This window comes from Cyanistes caeruleus, chromosome 18 (genome assembly GCF_971803275.1).
Source record: "Cyanistes caeruleus chromosome 18, bCyaCae1.hap1.1, whole genome shotgun sequence".
Classification (NCBI taxonomy): Eukaryota; Metazoa; Chordata; class Aves; order Passeriformes; family Paridae; genus Cyanistes; species Cyanistes caeruleus.
In genome coordinates, this window is record NC_141718.1 from 104,693 (window position 1) to 122,617 (window position 17,925).

General features: G+C 36.3%; 1 protein-coding gene across 17 annotated transcripts in view; it reads right to left on the reverse strand.

The window, feature by feature from the left end:
• Positions 1-363: 363 nt before the first annotated feature.
• SFSWAP (splicing factor SWAP) overlaps positions 364-17,925 on the reverse strand; it is a 37,163-nt gene continuing 19,601 nt past the window's right edge. For 9 of the 17 annotated variants that reach the window (XM_023937184.2, XM_086856455.1, XM_023937188.2 and 6 more), the window contains 6 exons: positions 11,380-11,645; positions 7,295-7,450; positions 6,265-6,390; positions 3,392-3,562; positions 2,741-2,813; positions 364-768 (listed from right to left, as the gene is read on the reverse strand). In XM_023937184.2, the coding sequence (XP_023792952.1) occupies positions 703-768; positions 2,741-2,813; positions 3,392-3,562; positions 6,265-6,390; positions 7,295-7,450; positions 11,380-11,645 (858 nt within the window). In that variant the 3' untranslated portion in view covers positions 364-702. Of the gene's footprint in view, positions 769-2,740; positions 2,814-3,391; positions 3,563-6,264; positions 6,391-7,100; positions 7,131-7,294; positions 7,583-11,379; positions 11,646-17,925 lie in introns of all 17 variants that reach the window. The other 8 variants (XM_023937187.2, XM_023937186.2, XM_086856451.1 and 5 more) reach the window with 3 other exon arrangements.

A 17,925-nucleotide genomic window follows, 5' to 3' on the forward strand; every position in this document is an offset into this window, starting at 1 on the left:
AGTATCCTCTTTTCTGTACCTAAGTTGAGAGAACAAGGTACAGTAAGACAGTAAGGCTACTGACCTTAGTTATTGATTTCAAAGGGTCAACTCCTCGCATGGAGGCTCCGGGATCTTTCTAACTCATGGAGAGAAAATCACATCCCTTGTTCAAAAACTGTCTACTACTGACATTTAAGTAAACAAGCATTCTTCTGAGATCATCTTGTGCATGAAGGAAGATAAAAAGAATTCCTCAGCCTAAGGTGGTCAGCAGGCAAAACAGTTGTCAAATTAAAAAGCAGAAAATGATAAACCAAAAAAAATATTAATTTGTAACAAAACCCAACTGCAAACAATTAAGGACTCCACAAAAACTCTAGCTAATGAAAGATGTTTCCTTCTTTATTATTGTGTAATACTTTTCACAGAAACATAATATTTACAAATATACACATATAGACTGCTGATCATAAAATGTTATTGAAGAATTAGTCAAAAAATCAATTTACAAAACTCAAAAACTTTTCAAAGATATTCTGGCTGAAAAAATTTAATGAAATTTCTAGGAGATGCTTCTGTACAGAAAGATAGGTTTTAGCTTCTTGAGTTCTGGTAAATTAGGCGAGTTGTGAGCCAGGCTCAGCTGTACATTTGAGATGAGGCAGTTCTTTTCCAATTGTTCTTTTCACACAATTTCTTAATGGTCAGTTCCAACAGGTCTCAGGAGGCACTGGTTTGGATGTTTTTGGAAGCTGCAAGCATTGCTCTCACTTTGGCCATAAGATCCTGCAGAAAATAAAAGGAAAATGATCAGACGTGTCTGAGCTTTGAATAGAGCTAAAACACGTGACTGCAAAAACCCACATGAAAGGATTCGTGTATACGCCAGTTACATGGGATACTTGGAGTCACGACCATCAAATGTTTAGTTCTTAGGCTACATGAATCAAATAATTTGGAGAAAGTTCCTATGACAGCAACTGAAGTCTGGTTTTACCAAAATGCAACAAAGTACTCTGCATAAATATTTCAAGCAGTTTCTATACAACAAAGCACAGAAATCACACCAATTGAAATGGAAAAACTATGACCATATCTTCAAAGAAACCATGTAATGAACATGCAGTTACTAACCACTAGAGGTTTAAAATAGGAAAAAGAGAAAAGGGAAAAGGGAAAGGGGGAAAAAAGAGAGAAAAGAGAGAAAAGGGAAAAGAGAGAAAAGAGAAAAACAGAGAGAGATGGTAAGAATGTAAGAATTACTCTAAAACACAGAGGTAATGTTTTGTAAATCTGAACCAAAAATTTACACAGCAGAAGCATTTTCTCATATGACAGTGACACCAAACAGATTCTCAGTCTCGTCCAAGCAGCCAGTTGGAAGAGCATTACATGAATGAAATTTCATGTAAACAGCATTGATTAACTGGGTTGCAAAGAATGATGACAAAATAAAAAGTGTGTTATCTACAATGAATCAGAGTTAATTAAACATTTGTTCACAAATGCAATATAAATAAATTCCTCAGTGCTTTTAAAGCATTTTGCATCTGAAGTTCTCAAACCACCCCAGAGGGGAATGTGGCATCATTATTTCCTGCTTTAGAGATGGAAGGATCTGAATGAGAAAAAATGCTGACTTGGTTAGGGTCAGCCAGCACAATGGCAACACAACAATCTAATAATGAGTTGAATTCCATTTTTTGGGAGCCCTTAATGATAAGATAATAGAATTCCATTTTTTGGGAGCTCCTAATGATAAGAGATGTTACACTCATCTGTGTTGGGAAATATCTTGCAGATTCACTTAAGTTTCATTCCTATTTTTCACTTTTTGCAAATAGCAACCAAGAACTGTATTTTGATACAGTAATCGTTCCTTCTCTTACAGCTGCACTTCAAACAAGCAGTCTACTATTAAACTAGGAAATGCTATGCCATTAGCAACATTGAACTCAAAAATGCATAAACCTTTGAAGGGTATGTGTGTTTAAAGGGTGGGATGTTTACTCTCCTTTGAAGACCATGCTGTAGTTTGTATCTCATTTCTCATACCAGGAATTCCCACAATTTTGTTTGGCAGCGTAAGAAGTGCTGTGACATTAACACTCCTTTTTCTTTCTATTCTGTCCATACCTGCTATTTTTCCTGAATAATGTTTTTTAGGGTTTCTCATAAGAAAAGGATCAAATTTTGTATGTAAGGTACTAGACCACTAGTATTAATTCCCAACTACCACTATTTCCATAGCAGAACTAAATTGTTTAACAATATTTATTTCTTGAAAGAATATCTTATCCACTGAAAAACGTCAGAATATAAAAAGCAGCTCTGATTTTCTACTGTAAATTTTTAAAAGCATAATTAAGACAGTTTTTCCTTTAAAGCTGGCATATCCAATTGAAAAAAGTTAAATATTTCTTTCTTCCATGAAACTTGTTAAGAGCTCTGCATGGTAAGATGGGCTGTTGATAAAGGGAGTATTGCAGCATAATGCAGACTTTAACATCTTTACAGTGGATACAACTGCAGCCTAATTAATTTAGCTTGGTCTTTAGAGGCTTGATTAAAATTGAAAGGACAGCACCTAGAGAAGTAACAAAACTGTTGTTCCCATCAGCAAACAGATTAAGAAAGTCAGTAAACATGTCTCTACATCATATGCGAAGTTCAAAATTGCTCAAGGTGGTAAGAGAAGAAAACAGTATGCTGGACATAACTTAATTAGGCAACATGCTCTGAATTTGCCTATTTGTACCTGAGTGATTTTACTTTGCACTGACGACACAATTGCTGAAGAGATTTGGCCATCTTTTTCCTGAGAAACTCCCCTAAAAAATAAAATAAGAAATTTATAGTAAAAGTTTTGAAATGCATTTCACTCACCGTCTTGGTTTGGGTTTCATTGTACATGTCTCTCACATGTTAGTCAACAGTTCTCTCAATCAACTAGAAGATGTAAGTCAGGGTAAGAAAAATCACCTATACAACTGCTCAGACAAATCTGAACAGCAGCTTGAAAATTTTTAACAGGACTGTTCTCTATTATAGAAGTAATTTAATCATGAATCTTGACACACGTCACAATTCAAACTACTCTATTAAAATTCTGCCTCAAAGAGTTATCCCATTTCATGAAAGCGTCCAATTTCCAACTTAGAAATAGGTTGCAGAATTTTCCGCACCAGTTTTCCTGTTAGAGTAGGTCGAGATGTTTATTCCAGAAGGCAACAGAGATCCAACACCTTCATCAGACTGATGCAGGTAGTGCTGTGCACCCAGTGACTTTCAGTTTTGATAAGCACACACTGCACACACACAGAGCTCCTCACCCCATGACTCTGGTCACAGACACCCCGACAGTCAAGAGACAGCAGCACTGCAGTATAACAGTAACAGAGCACAATACCTGGAGCGTTCCTGGCTGGATTCCCTGCTCTCCACAGGAGAGACACTAGTTGAATGTACAGAATTTTTGTGTGTGGATGGTTTGCCTGGTGACATGGATGGTGAGGGAGACCTAGCTCTGGATTTAGTACGTGATCTAGACCGCCTCTTCTTCTTCTTTTCATGGGGACTTCTGTGAGAAGAAAATATTTTATTGAAGAATATTTAAAGCAATATTACACTAGCTAAGTTGAAGCTACTTTTCACACTTCTGAAAGTTTATGTACCCTCTCCCATAGGATGTTACTCTTGCATTCAGCAAGCATTAGTCTTACCCAATACAGCACGTTCATGGTTGTACAAAATACTTTCTCAGAAGTTAATTTTAATATATTGCATTAGGTAACTACTGGCTCCTGAGGTTCTCACTTGCAATGCTACTTCATGCGTGCACAGCAATTACTGGCCACTGTTTGACTGTTTGCAGGACAACAACAAAAAGCCTTTCATTGGAGATTTGCAGATTAACTTTGCTAAGGGGAAGTTCCTTCCCAAACAACATCAGATGTTTGGAATGCAATATGAAATGTAAGACTATATATCCCTTACAATTTTCCCAGCTCACAAAATAAATGAAACATGGAATTGTGGCTATGTAAAGTATCTACAAGGCAAATCCCCAGTTTGTTTCATTTTTAAAAGACAAAACCCCTTTCCTTGTGATCCAACCTGCAGTGCAACAAACCACAGGATCAAAATTTTAAATGAGCTGTTGTATTTCACTCATACTAATCTGGATGTAGCAGTGTGCCTAAGTGCAAACTGTTTGCGACCTGGAAATTAGATCCACAAATGTTTGTCGGTATGAAAGCCGAAACAAAGGACTTATGGGTACCTGATGTGCTCATTACTGACAGAAGGGAACAGAGATGGTCACTTCATAGGCAATATTAAGCTCAAAGAGAATTCAATTACTAATATATTAAAGATGAAACTATCGAAATTTTTTACCCAGTTATAAATTTATGTCTGCATGATTTACATACTAGTATTGATTTTACTATAATTAGAATAACTAGAGTGATGCCTTAATTAGAGGTAGGCAATACCTCACTGTAGGCATCTCTCTCTAGTATGCACTCCTAGAAATCTCTTCAGAAGATTGTTGTTGATATGTCTAAAACTTTTAGCCACCTTTTAAATATCACATTATTCATTCCTTTACTTTGATTTTTGGTGGGAATTTTCTACTTTAAAAGGTGCTATGCTGTAGCACATTGAATTTCCATATAAATAGAGTACAACTCTGATGCTTAGAATTTACCCCACATTTTTTTATATAGAATATAACATTCAAGACTTAAAATTGCAAAACCTCCTTACATTTTTCTTGTATAAATGATGATTAAGTGGCAGACAAAAAACCCCACAGCCTCTAACATTTTCATGACTTCATGAAACCATCAGCTACAAAGTCAGTTATTCCTTGACTAGCTATGTACTTTAATTGCTTAGTTTCTTAGAACGTCATCATGTAACCAAGCTGTGAACAGATTTCATATTTAAATCTTGAAAATCTTGGCAAAAGTTTGTCATGCACGTGAAGTATTTTACTGTAAGCTTTTTCAGCACTTTTCATCTCACATTATGATGAACAAACAAAACAGCTGAATGATGCAGAAACTGTTCCATAACTGAACATGGAAACTTGTCCATCACATTTTTACTTGAAAATTTAACATGTCAGGGCTGAAACAGTTTTTGATTTAATTTCTGCAATCAGAGCTGCAAAATATCCTTACCTATGTTTAACTACAATACTCCTTCAGTCTACATCTTCTGTACTCACTGCTATATTTTATTGCACCACTTTCTGGTTTCCTGTTTAAGGCCTACCAGAAGTTTAAAATTTTGACCTATATAAGCAATATTATTCACAGAGGACTGTAGTTTGTTTCACAATTGCCACTATAATTTACAACTGTGAGTGGTACAATTCTAAAAGTACTTTAAAATGCTGAATGGTCTAGCAGCAGACACATCAGCACAGCATTAGAAACAGCACAGGCATGCAAAAAACTATTCTTTTGTGCATTTATAGGAAAACAAACACACTAAGCCTCCATATCTTTTCTGCTTAACCATATTTGCAAGAATTCCACAGGAATCTCTATTACCTTTATCTGATGAATGTTCAAAACTGAATCAGTTGAAGTATACTGAAGAAGTTCTCAGTTACATCTACCACATATCTATTAATTAAAGGTTATCAAGAGAAGTTGTTGTAAGAAACAATAGATTTTTTTAATGAGGCTGAAAGTGATCTCTTTCTTTCTTATTCTACAAGAAATACAGAGAAAAGTTGAAGACTAAATGCCATTTTGATTCTAATAGTTTAAGAGAGACTATATGCAGGGTGCTCTCAAAATGACACCTTGATTCATACCAGTCTGCCAGTAAAATAACTGCAAAATAACTGCTTGCTAAATCAGTTGCCCTTTTTTATGCAGATATGATGTGATGCCAAGAAAGTTGACATCACAGTTGTGCTATGACCGGTGCAGAGCTCATACAGATCGCACAAGCACAGCATGAGAAAATGACCCAACAAGAGGGAAATATGAAACTCCCAGTGAAATCTGAACTCTCATGCCTAGGAGACAGCAGTGTATTAACATCCACCAATTTGACTGGACTGCTGTTCAAACTTACAGAAGACCAGGGAAGAACAACAGGCGTGTCCATTACTATTTTTTTTCTCTGAAAAAGTATTTTTCTATCAAAATAAATCTCCAGAACATACAAAAGTTAAGTAGTTCTAGCTAAGGATCCTACATCAGGCATTAAGCCTGTTAGGATGCCAGGAACTTGTTGTCCAGGACCAGGAGCCCTTACTTGGAGTGAGGCCGTTTCCTGCTGTTCCCAGGACTATTGCTGATGCGATACGCTGTGGGAACGCTTCTCTCATCTCTCCGCCGTTCTGGCGTGTGAGCCCTTCTCCGGGGTGACCTTGATCGTGACCTGAGCACAGAAAAAACATTCAAGTTTGCTTTGTGTTACTTACTTCGTAACTTCTACTTCAGTGAAATTGTGCTTCACACCAAATACAAATACACCATCTTTCAAACACCTATTTTATACCAGCATGGTGCATTTAGGCTCCAAGACTTGTCAAGTATGTAAAAATTTCTTGCCTATCCAAGACATTTCAAATTAAGTTATTCATTGCTTTTCAGTCCCAATAGGGGCTAAAAAAATTGAGTAATTTTTTGGTCTTGTCTGCTATGACAACTTCTGTATTATTTAATGGAAAAATTTTCTTTTAGTCCAGCCACCTTTTGTGGCAACATATTTTACTAAAACTGGTAAGCAGAAATCCAATTTGCGCAAAGCCTGGGATTGGCAGGCCTGACCTTGTCTCCCCAGATTAGTGGTGTGTTTTCAGAACTGCTGCCTCACAGAGATTAATACAGATTCTTGATACAGTGCTTATCTAGTATGGACAAGTCCAGGAAATGTCCTGGATGCTGCAAAATAATCTTAGCATAGCCAATATTTTCACCAGTGTAAGTGACCAACAATCCACTATCAGTGTCTTTTGGCATTAGCACTTTGACTTGTAACATTTTTCCTAGAAAAGCGAGAAGGAGATCAAGAAGGGAAAATAGAAAGCATGCCCAGTTAAGATCAGAGGTCTTCAGGTTCACACAACATAAGTAACATATACACACCTACAAAGTCCTGAGCCATTTCTGTTACACCTATAAAAAAAAAAACCCAACTGAAAGTAAATTACCACAATGGCAGATAACTGCTGCAAATTAACTGCTTTGACACTTAAAAATCTGATCTTTACCAAGCCATTCAGAAGGATTATAATAAGGAAAAAACCAACAGATTATGAAACTTGGGTTCAGTCAGACACCTTGACATTTTACCAGGATTTCCCTCACAAGAGCTCCAGCAGTCAAATCTTTTCATTGCCCAAGTTGCCTGATAATTTTTCCACTCTGTTGCTGCTGCCACTGATGAGCTGCTCAGACTCGACTCCATACTCTGTGTCGCTGTGGATGCTGTGAGTCTGTGATATGGAGGCACACATTTCACATTCAGACTAAAATGTCCTAGTTTTGGTATTTAACTAGAATCCTGAAAAGGCTTAGTCCCTTAACCAAAAGCTGAACCTTAGTGAAACACGCCTGTATGGAACAGCCTAAAAAAAGTCCAAACAATCAGAAAGAAAAAGACATTAGCTTCATTTTTATGAACTGACATTTGTGGTTTTACAGCATTCTTCCAATCACCAAAAATTAAGAACTTTGGCCATTTGCTTCAAACAATTAAAAAACCAGCTATTCAGTTTTAATGCAATATATAAATGATAACTTTCATTAGACTGTAATTCCAGAAAGCACTTTACTCCTTTATGATTTATGCTTAGAAGGGTCAGAAGTTCAAAGGGTTATGAAGCTTGGCATGTCTCATTACAAAATTTGAATTAAAATTATGTGACTAGACACTGCCTCAGCAGTAAGAAAATCACTTCTGGAGGAGAAAATACCCCACCCCCAAACAATCTTTTTTAACAAAGAAAAGCTACTTCCAAGCCTACTAAATTCCTAATACTGAGGCAAAAAGTCTCACACAAACTCCCACACAGGTGCACCCTATCCAAACTTACTGCAAAGCAACCTGTTAATAAAATATACCACTAATTGCTGCTAATAATTCATTAATATGGTTATATTATGTGCCTTAGTACTACTCGATTACTAAACAGTATAAAGTTAAAGCAGCAATACTGAAAAGAAGCTTAGACTTTCCATCTCTAGTTCAAAATGAACATCCAATTTCACCCAATCAAATCACTAAATCATCTGGGATATAACAAGTGCCTCTACTTCCCTTTGTCTCCTCTCACATTCACAAACCAGTAGATTTATCTGTGGGTAGGAAATAGAGATTGAGGTGAACATCACTGTTCTTTACAGTTACACATGTGAGCTGGAAGACCCCACTGCCCACCCCAGCTCTGACACCTGGCACCACTGCCAGAAACAGCTCAGACCCAATTCTTTAACGGTGCTTTGAAGTCCATGAGAAACAAAAACAGTGACTTAGCATTTATACATTTACTAAGATACCAAAAACTTTGTTTTCCAAGAGGGATTTAATAAATGTGCCCCATCTTTGACATCAAGTACTTACTTGTAATAACTAATCATCCCTCTGGGACTGACAAGTCTCTTCTGCAGTACCTTAAAGAACTTTGGGACACTGTTTACTGTGTACATGGCTTGTTTAATCTGCCATGTAGGTCTAGAATTAAAACTGTATGATACCAGCAGCTTTATAGGACTAATTTTGTTCCAGAAGCTAACATGCATTTATACAGAGAATTGCTGTTAGCACACCACATGCCGCAATTAAGCCATTATTATCTTCATAGAGGTTCTTCATATAGCTATGATTTTTTCAACTTGTTTTTGTAAAATAAGTATGTTTGTTAACCAGAGAAATGAATATGCAAAACATGCTCTGAATCAATTTCATGTTATTGGAACAGAATTTTTCAACTTTATTACTGCTGGAAATGCATAAGAAAATTTTAAAAATATGCATTTTGGAAAAATGCACAATATGCATTTTGGGAAAAAAGAGTAAGATTGCAAATGCTTCATTTATGATTTGTTAAGTATCCTGAACATTCCTTGAATAAAGAGCAAAGAATGTCAGTGCAAATTTCAATGTTTACCTACACTTCCTATATTTTATTCCCCATTAACTTGTCACAGTAAGTTATTTGGTAAGGTGATTCTTAATCTACATTTTGAATGGATTAAAATAAGGCAACAATACACCATTAGACTGGGGCATTGAAATAGTGCGCAGATACTCAAAACACGGCTTTTCCAAAGTCATTTAGTATCGCTGTCCACCCAGTAATGACTGTCTCTAAGTGCCAGCCACTTAATACAAGATGAACACATTAATATCCAGAAACAGTTTACACTTTATTCCAGGATGGTATGGCTCTTTACCTAACTATTTGTTCAGCTGGAAGCTGTAATATCCACTGCTTTGGGAAGCTAGGGGAAAAAACTATTCTAGGTGAAGCTGAAGAATACTGTTCTAGGGAAAACTAATGAGCAAAGAGATGTGAAACATGCCAAGCTTTGAATGAAGCAACACAATGCACTGAAATGATTTTATCTGAAACAACACTAAAATAAAAATAAATAATAATAACAAAAAAAGACAAAACCCAGTAATATCTTCTAGCTAGGCAACAACATTTGCCTTTTTTTGGCAATTACTAAGACAAAGTACTATTTCTCCCTAAATATTTGAGACTCAAAACACATCAGTATCTGACAGGATTATCAATCAGCCTCTTGCTCTTGATTATTCTACAATTTTTGTGTTCCAGGAGCAAGAGCTCTAAGTTTGCAAAGACAGTATGTTAAGGCATAGCAAACAACTTCAATAAAGCACACCTTCAGTCATCACCATTTCTTGTACAAGGCCTTTCCTCTTCAGCTCTAACTTCTGTGAAGTTAAACCATGCAGAATGTTTTCAGTGCAAAATCTAGTGCTGTTTTGCTGCATAATTTTAAAATTCAGCCAGCCAGCATCAAGTTTATTGGACTTCTGAGGTTTTAGAATTCAACAGCTCATCAAGGAAATATCTAACCAGATTTAATCAAGTGTTGTGGTGATTCATGATTTTCATACTGTTAGGTGCTTGTCATTTGATTTGTGCCAGGAGGCAAACTCAAGAGAGCAAACACAGATTAGCTCCTGTAGACCACCTATTCTTGATGACTTTTGGTCATAACACAGCATGTCATGACAACTTATTGTAAAAGGTCATCAAATAAGCAGCATGTCAGACTGATTGTTTCAGTCCAAGTTGCACTCATTTAACTCCTAGCATCTCTGAATATCAGATATTTCTACAGCCAAGTATTGTTCTTAAACTCAAAAATCAAGTATAAACCTCTAAGTTGTAATATGTTAACCCTCCTGTTAGTGTAGTTAAGACACTTCATTAAACAAAAAAGCACAAGAAAACTAAGAGAAGTTTTGGCACACTGTCATCAGGGGCTAGCTTTTTTCAGGCATGAGCCATAGGCAGAGACACAAAAATGAAGTAGTGTATGGTTTCACATGCATCACATACAGCTGTGGCAGTATTTATATGCACAATTTACTTGAACTACAAGCTATTTAAGCAGCTACACTGCTCTGTAGCCTGATCCATAGAATGTACCCTCAAAGCCCTTCCTACTGACCACATTAACTCCACTGGGGTAGAGCGTTCAGCTATGACAAATTCTACAGACAGTAAACTTTGAAGGCGCCTAGACCCAAATATCTTCGATAGAATTAACAGTATCAGTAAAACACAATATACATCATCTTATAGATGGATAATTAGCATAGTGTGTTGAATTTCATAAACGATTAAGTACAGAGTTAACAGCACTAGGCCACATTCTTCTGTGGTCTCTCTCTCTTTCAACTCTGTTTTCACTCTTCTTGGATTCCTGTCACACCTCTCCTGCAATTCATCCATCCATCATATTTTTTCACTTGTCACTCAAGTGCTTTTTTTCTTCTGAGCTTTGCCACTCAACCACCTAGTCCTCTATTTCTTATCTGAATATTGTTTAATTTGCTTCAGTAACAGCCACAGATTTATTAGCAAGTTCTCCTTCTGCTATCGTCACATTTCTACATAGTATCACCGGGTATTTCAAAGAACATCAGGAAAAAGCATTTACTGATAAAAGTTTTGCACTGTGTAATTAGAAATTAATGACTCATTATTTCACTAAAATGATTTTCAAAAGACCTGCCACATTTGATCTGTATGTGCCACATACTGCCTTCAAGGTGACTGCAACCTTTGCAATAAAAACACCTATGTCACAGAAGAAGTGCGAAGATGTTTTACATGTTAATCCACACAGAATAATAAAGCATATGTTTGGTTTCCAAACCCACCTTGAATGCCTGACAGTCCTATAGGCAGTAGGAAGTGAGTGTTTTGCTTTTGAATGTGATCTAGACCTAGACTTAGATGATGAATGATATTTGAATGGTGATCGAGATCTTGACCGAGATCTTTTCTTGTGTTTTTTCCTTTTCTTTTCCTTTTCTTCATCCCTAGGAGGGTCTCTGCTTCTGCTTGAAGGCCTTTCTGCTTGTTTAACTTCTAAGGTGGGTAAAGTTCTGACTGCAGTCACAGGACATGGAATACTACTGACACTCTGAAATCAAAGATAAATAAAGAACAGTGTTCAGTTTCCAAAGTTAGACGGTGCTGCATTGGGATTGTGTGAAGTGTGCAGAAGTAAGGCTGACCTTTTCAAACACATGCATCCAGCAAAATTTAATGGAGACCTGTGCAGTTCCCAAAAGATACACATGCAATGTTGGTATATGCATGCTAAGACTTAACCAGGACATAGTTCTGAAGTTTTCATCTCTAGTTTTCAGAAGAAATGTGTTCTAAAAGAATGAGTACTATCAGGTATCTTTTAGTCTATTTACACATCTTACTTAAAATGGGATAAACCTGGAAATACAATCAGGAACTACTGACATTCAAAGCTAAGTTTTGGTGCCACTTTCCTCCATGAACTCTGCTGTTTGGACGACAAATCCAAGAAAAACAGCAAAATGAACCAGTGCTGATAGAAATTACGAACTTGGCAAGGTACATGTTTTAAATGTAAAGGATAGGGATGATTACAAAATTTATTAATCTCAAAGACAGAACAGGTCCATGCACAGTTATTGTTCAGTGAGTAATTCCAGCTGAAGAAGATTAAACAAAATCATGCAACATTTTCAAATTATCAGCTTGAACCCCAGAGAATTCTGCTCAATGTCTTGTTTAGAACAATTCAAGTCAGGCATTATAGATATGCTCCTCAGTTCCAAGCCTGTCATTCCCCCAGCTGCCATTTCAAGGCAACTGGAGAAATCAGATTCCCTGTCATAATTTCTGCTCCACCTCATCTGACACTTTCACTATTCGATACAAGGATACTTACCATGACTGGAATAAAAATTAACACATTAAAACCTGAAATAACCAAATTAGGAACAGGTAGTATTTTCCTTTTTTTTTCCCACCTTTCTCCTACCATGAATACATAAAGTATTATGAAGACATGAAGACAGTAACTCATCATGTTTGAATAATCAAAAAGGCAGCTCTGCTTCAATTTAGAGACATGACACCTTTTCATGCTTTAACTGGTAACTGCTAGCACCATATTTATAATATCAGCAACAAAGCAGTACTGAAATACTTTGCTTCAAAGATTATAAACGTTTTACAGCATGATCATTTGAGTGACTGATTTACCATAGGCCTATTCATGATTTCACAAACTCCATGTGTAGCTGCAGACACCTCACAGACACCTGATCTCCAGTTTCCTAAGAGGCCACCAGAGTTGACTTTAGTTCCTTTGACAACATTATTCATCTCTTTCTACCTGAGCTTTTGCTTTGAACACTACTGAATATGAAGTAGTCCAGTCTGCCTTGAAGTAAACACCTCTAATAGCTTGAAACAGAAAAGCTGTAGGCAAAGTAGTGTTAAGAGGAAAACGAGAGAGGAGAAAAACCCAATGGTTTTCACTGCTCAGATTCATTTGGCCACATAAAACACAAGCTCTCCTATCACTGCCAAGGAGGAAGTTCATAAATGAATGACACATTTACTTTTAGCTCACATGTAGAGATTCTCTCAGCCACCTGAACAAAGAACCACACAATGCTAAGCCCAACTATGTTTCTACCAAAAGCATGCACTGCTGCCACTCGGTTCTCCTTGACTTTCAGGAAGCTGACACTAAGGAGTGACAGTGCTGTCCAGTTCTCTGGGAAGCACAGATGCAGACTGGCTGTCTGGTGGATTGGAACACCACTGCTTCAGGCTAGTGATGAATCATATCTGGAAAGCCACACAGAAGTTACTTTAGCTACCCCTGGATGAAATAAGCAGTAAAATACAACATGTAACACACAGGGAGAACCCGTTCACCACTGTGCTCAGATGCTCTGGTGTCCTTATGACAATCACCTGAAACAAATGGGCCACTTCCCTCATGGGCAACTCCAGTTGCCTTTAAATAAACAGCACTAGCGAAATTACTTGATTCACCACCAGAGCAGAACACAGAGCTCAGTGAAAGCATTCAACAAATTGCTAGGCCACAAATAAAATTTCTAGGGGTATAAATATTTGGAAAAAAACTGTCTTGGAAAATAAGACAATGGAAGCTGAAATTGGAGGCATGAATGCGGAAAATAATAATTAAAAACAATTAAAAAATAAAAATAAATCACAGTAAGCACAGAACTGGGAGATTACAAACCACTCTGCTTCAACTAATCAGGCTCTGCCAATAGGCAGGCCAGCAGAACAGTTTCAGAAAGCATGGAAACAAACCTGTTACGTGATGAATTTTATTATGCATCTCAACGGATGAGAGATTTACATTGTCTGAGAGCTCTTCTAAGAAGCTGAACCACAAACATTCACACAGAATTCACTGAATCTCACTTCTCTGTCTGTTTTAGGTAACAGCACTTTTTTTTTGGCCTTTACTAAATGCTACACTCTTAGACAAATTCTCTGGCACAGTTTTTCCTCAGCATTTTATTTGCATGACTTGCAAATCTAATGAAAGTAATGCCAAAACATGATTCAACAACTCTTGTTTAGCAGGAATGGATTAGGAAAGAGCTCTGTAAATAGGGAGAATTTATAGCCGTATGAGAACAGAAATGAGTACGTCAGTTCACTTGCATATCTGCAGTACTCATAAGCCCAGAATACACATTAGTTATTCTGGGGTTACACTACTCAACAAATACACAAAGTCAAAATTAGAAATGAACCAGAATGTGCTTATTGCAACATAACAAAACACTAGCACTGTGTCTGGGTCAAACAAAATTAACTGGCAAAGGGCATTATCCATAATATTACAAACAGCTTATCTTTCTTCTACATCAATTGGAATCCTATGTTAGATTAAAACTGCAGAGTGAAGAACATCAGAACTGTAAAGAGTTAATCAACAATTCTTTTACTTCACTAACATCCAAAACCACTCCAGATTCTTTTCTACCACTGTATCTTTTTTATTCCAGGCTCCCCAAAGCTTATGATGAAGTATTCCCTTACTGAGAATTAACAAACAACTGTCTATCAGCAATGGAAGTGTATTATTTGTGTATTCATCACTCTCTGTAACAAAGCAAGCAGTTACTTCTGTTTAGAAGTTTGTCTAAGTTTAGAACATTCATAAACTGTCCAAAAATACTAATTTGAAGAGATAAAAGGATCTCCTACAGAATTTGTTCTATAGGAACTCAAAGACTCATCAGTTTCATCAGGGTTACTCTGCTGCACTAAAAAATAGCTATCAACAGTACAATGACCATGGTAAGGTCTTCAAAAACATACAAAATTTTGACAGGGCCAACTGCAAAGAAATTAGTGGCTGTGAATCTGTTTGCTGCATGGATCAATATGCTTTTTTTATTTTGAGCACTGTGAAGACTAAAAATCAACACATAAACATTCTTATCTCCTCACCTATCTTAATTAAAATGGCAGCTCCTGATATTTACCTTTTCCCGCTGTTAAATAATGACTAAAATATTTATGCTATAAGGAATTACAGCTCTCATGTAGTTTTTGATAGTAGAGTTATTGCAATAAAAAAAAAGTTCCAAATGCTAGCAAATTATCCACCCCCTAAACGCCACATTAGTATGCAACACTTATGTTTTTGCTTTATCTTGCTTTTTTCAAAAGGACAGATAAATTTACAAGCAAACCCAACCCCCTCCCATGCTAACCAGGAAGTGTAGATACCTGAAAAAAAGTAAAGAAAGAAGTGAATGGCTCTGAAATATTCTAAAGATTTTTTTTTCTTTTAGTACTTATTGGATGATTTTTATTAGACAATTACATTTTGCTCAAAAATTAACAAAGAAAATACATAAACATAAAATGATGTTATTTATTATTATTATTATTATTATTATTATTATTATTCCAAAGAGGCATGTTTGTGGAGGTATTCCACAGTCTATTGCTAAAAAAGTAGATTAAACTACAGCAGTGTAAAAGACATACATTGTCTACAGCTGTTGATAACCCTGTTAGGCTTGACAAAACCAGAAGAGCAGTTCACTTTTAAAGCATGGCACACTTCTATTTCACTCACAAATAAGACTACTTTCCACAAGAAAAAAAATAATTGTTACATACAGGACAAAAGTAAGGACAAGCCATCTAAAGAAACAAATCATAAAACGGCTTCAAAACCTGGGAAGACAGAGCCAAAAAGAAGGAAAGTTTTGCTTTGTGCCACAGAATCTTTATATTCAGAGGCATAACAGCAGATTACATTTGGGATAAGCCATTAAAACAGCATCACTTTCAAATCATGTGCTTGTCTGGTTTTGCAACATAATGACCGGATTTCTCCTCTGTTTAAATCAGACACTAAGGTGTATACAGGTAATAGTTTGGGTATAACCAACTGGCTTTTATCAAAAACAAATTTTTATCTTATCAAAGCACTATCACCATTTAAACATTTCTGACAGAATAAAATATGACATTTGCAGAATAATCCATGCCAAGTCCCACTATCGAGGATATACAACCTTATTTCTTAAAATTTGAAATAATTTAAATAATTTTAGAATGAGACTTGTATTTCTGATCATGAAATACCTTACTTTTTTTGTTCTAAAGTAAAAAAAAGGCAGCTCAGTGAAGCACTCCATATAACCTGGCATATTCCAGCTCAGCATGGAAGAACTGCAGTTGTTAAAACTACATGCTGTTTGCTGTTCCAGGACAAGGAACTTACATTCATAACAGAATGAAGGCAACTTCTCAGTGACACTGACAGACATGCCAAATTCTATACAAAGTCTGTGTGTACCAAGAGTCTATACAAATTATACATGTAAATACAAGAAGGGAAACATCATCCAGTTACTGTCTGTCCATGCCCTGAACAAGGGCACAGGCTTCACTGGCCACAGCATCACTGGAAGCTCATTGTTTTGGAAGTTTTGGAAACTGAGACAAGATCCATGCTTTCAAAGTACTGGTTTGAGGAAATACTATGCATAACTGTACTGTTATAATGCATGCAAGAATTCCAAGGAGCCATTTGTGAAACACTGTGCTGCTTCACCGCTCAAGCTTTTTCTGCTTTTTGTTTCTCTTGCTTGATTGCACTTTGACGAAAAACAGGAAGCCATATAAAAGAAATAATTCAACTATGGAATTATAGCTATGGAAAACACAGATATGACTATTTTTAAGATTCAGCTGGAGCCAAAACAGCATATAAGTGCTCTGTTCTGTGGTATTGACTGTCCTTTACCTGCAGTTAGCAGAATCGATTTCATTTAAAGATGTAATGTACACTCAGTACCAGTGATCCTTTCAAGAAATACAAGGTATCAGGAAAATCTGACAGAGGTCACAAAAGCTTTGTGCATTTCATGTATTTCTGCACACTGTGATAAACAGGTTTTCAGCACAAACGTACGCTGTATGTGCACATAAATAGCATTACTGTTTTTTATAGACTCATTAGGCTGGGGCAATGTAATGGAGATTATGCAACTCCCATAGGTATTCTCAACTGCTCTTCATGCTTTATTATACAACTCAGTCATTACTCCATTTTTGAGACAAATTTTAAAATACAAAAATCATGCCACTACACTAATTCTGAGCACTGTATATCACACCTTTGTTTCCTGGACCCCTCATTGGATGCTCCTACCCCCAAAACATGAAATACATAGTGACATTTCTGGTGGACACAAAAATTTAATTTTTTTCTTTGTTCTCTGATTAATTAGTTTTCTGATTTCATTACCCCAATTAGTACCATTGACGAAACTACAAAACTCATTTTACATATCCTTTCTCTCTCAACTTTTTAACATACTTTTTTTATTAAAGCCACTCTAGTTACATCCTGTTATCCTTGCAATCAGTGTTTTTAAATGCATCTTTAGTCTGAAATATGACTGAAAGTGTGAAACATGACTAAAAAAGCTTTAAAAACCAAACCAGTGCTACATATTTATTTACAAGCTGATTTAAACATCATAATGCAGCATACTGGGTTCTCACGGTACGTAGAAAAGAGGTTAACAAATCTGCAGTATAATTTCACTCATCTTTCTCCAATACAATTTCTTGACTCAAATGGGCTGTTACAAACAGGCAAAGCAGGCAAGAAGAGTAAAAGGCAGATTATTTGGAATGAATGGAAATGGTTGCTTTTTCAAATATGGCAAATGGAACAATAGCTTGAAAAACATTCCTGTTTCAAAATAGGCTTTTATCAGCAAAAATGTTCTTTAATGACAGATGATAGACATATGTAATATAATGAAAAATATTAAGTGTTTAAAATTCAATTTTCTCCCTGTTTAGAGAAGCTTCTATGTCTTCGGTCAAGTTTATAACACACTGAC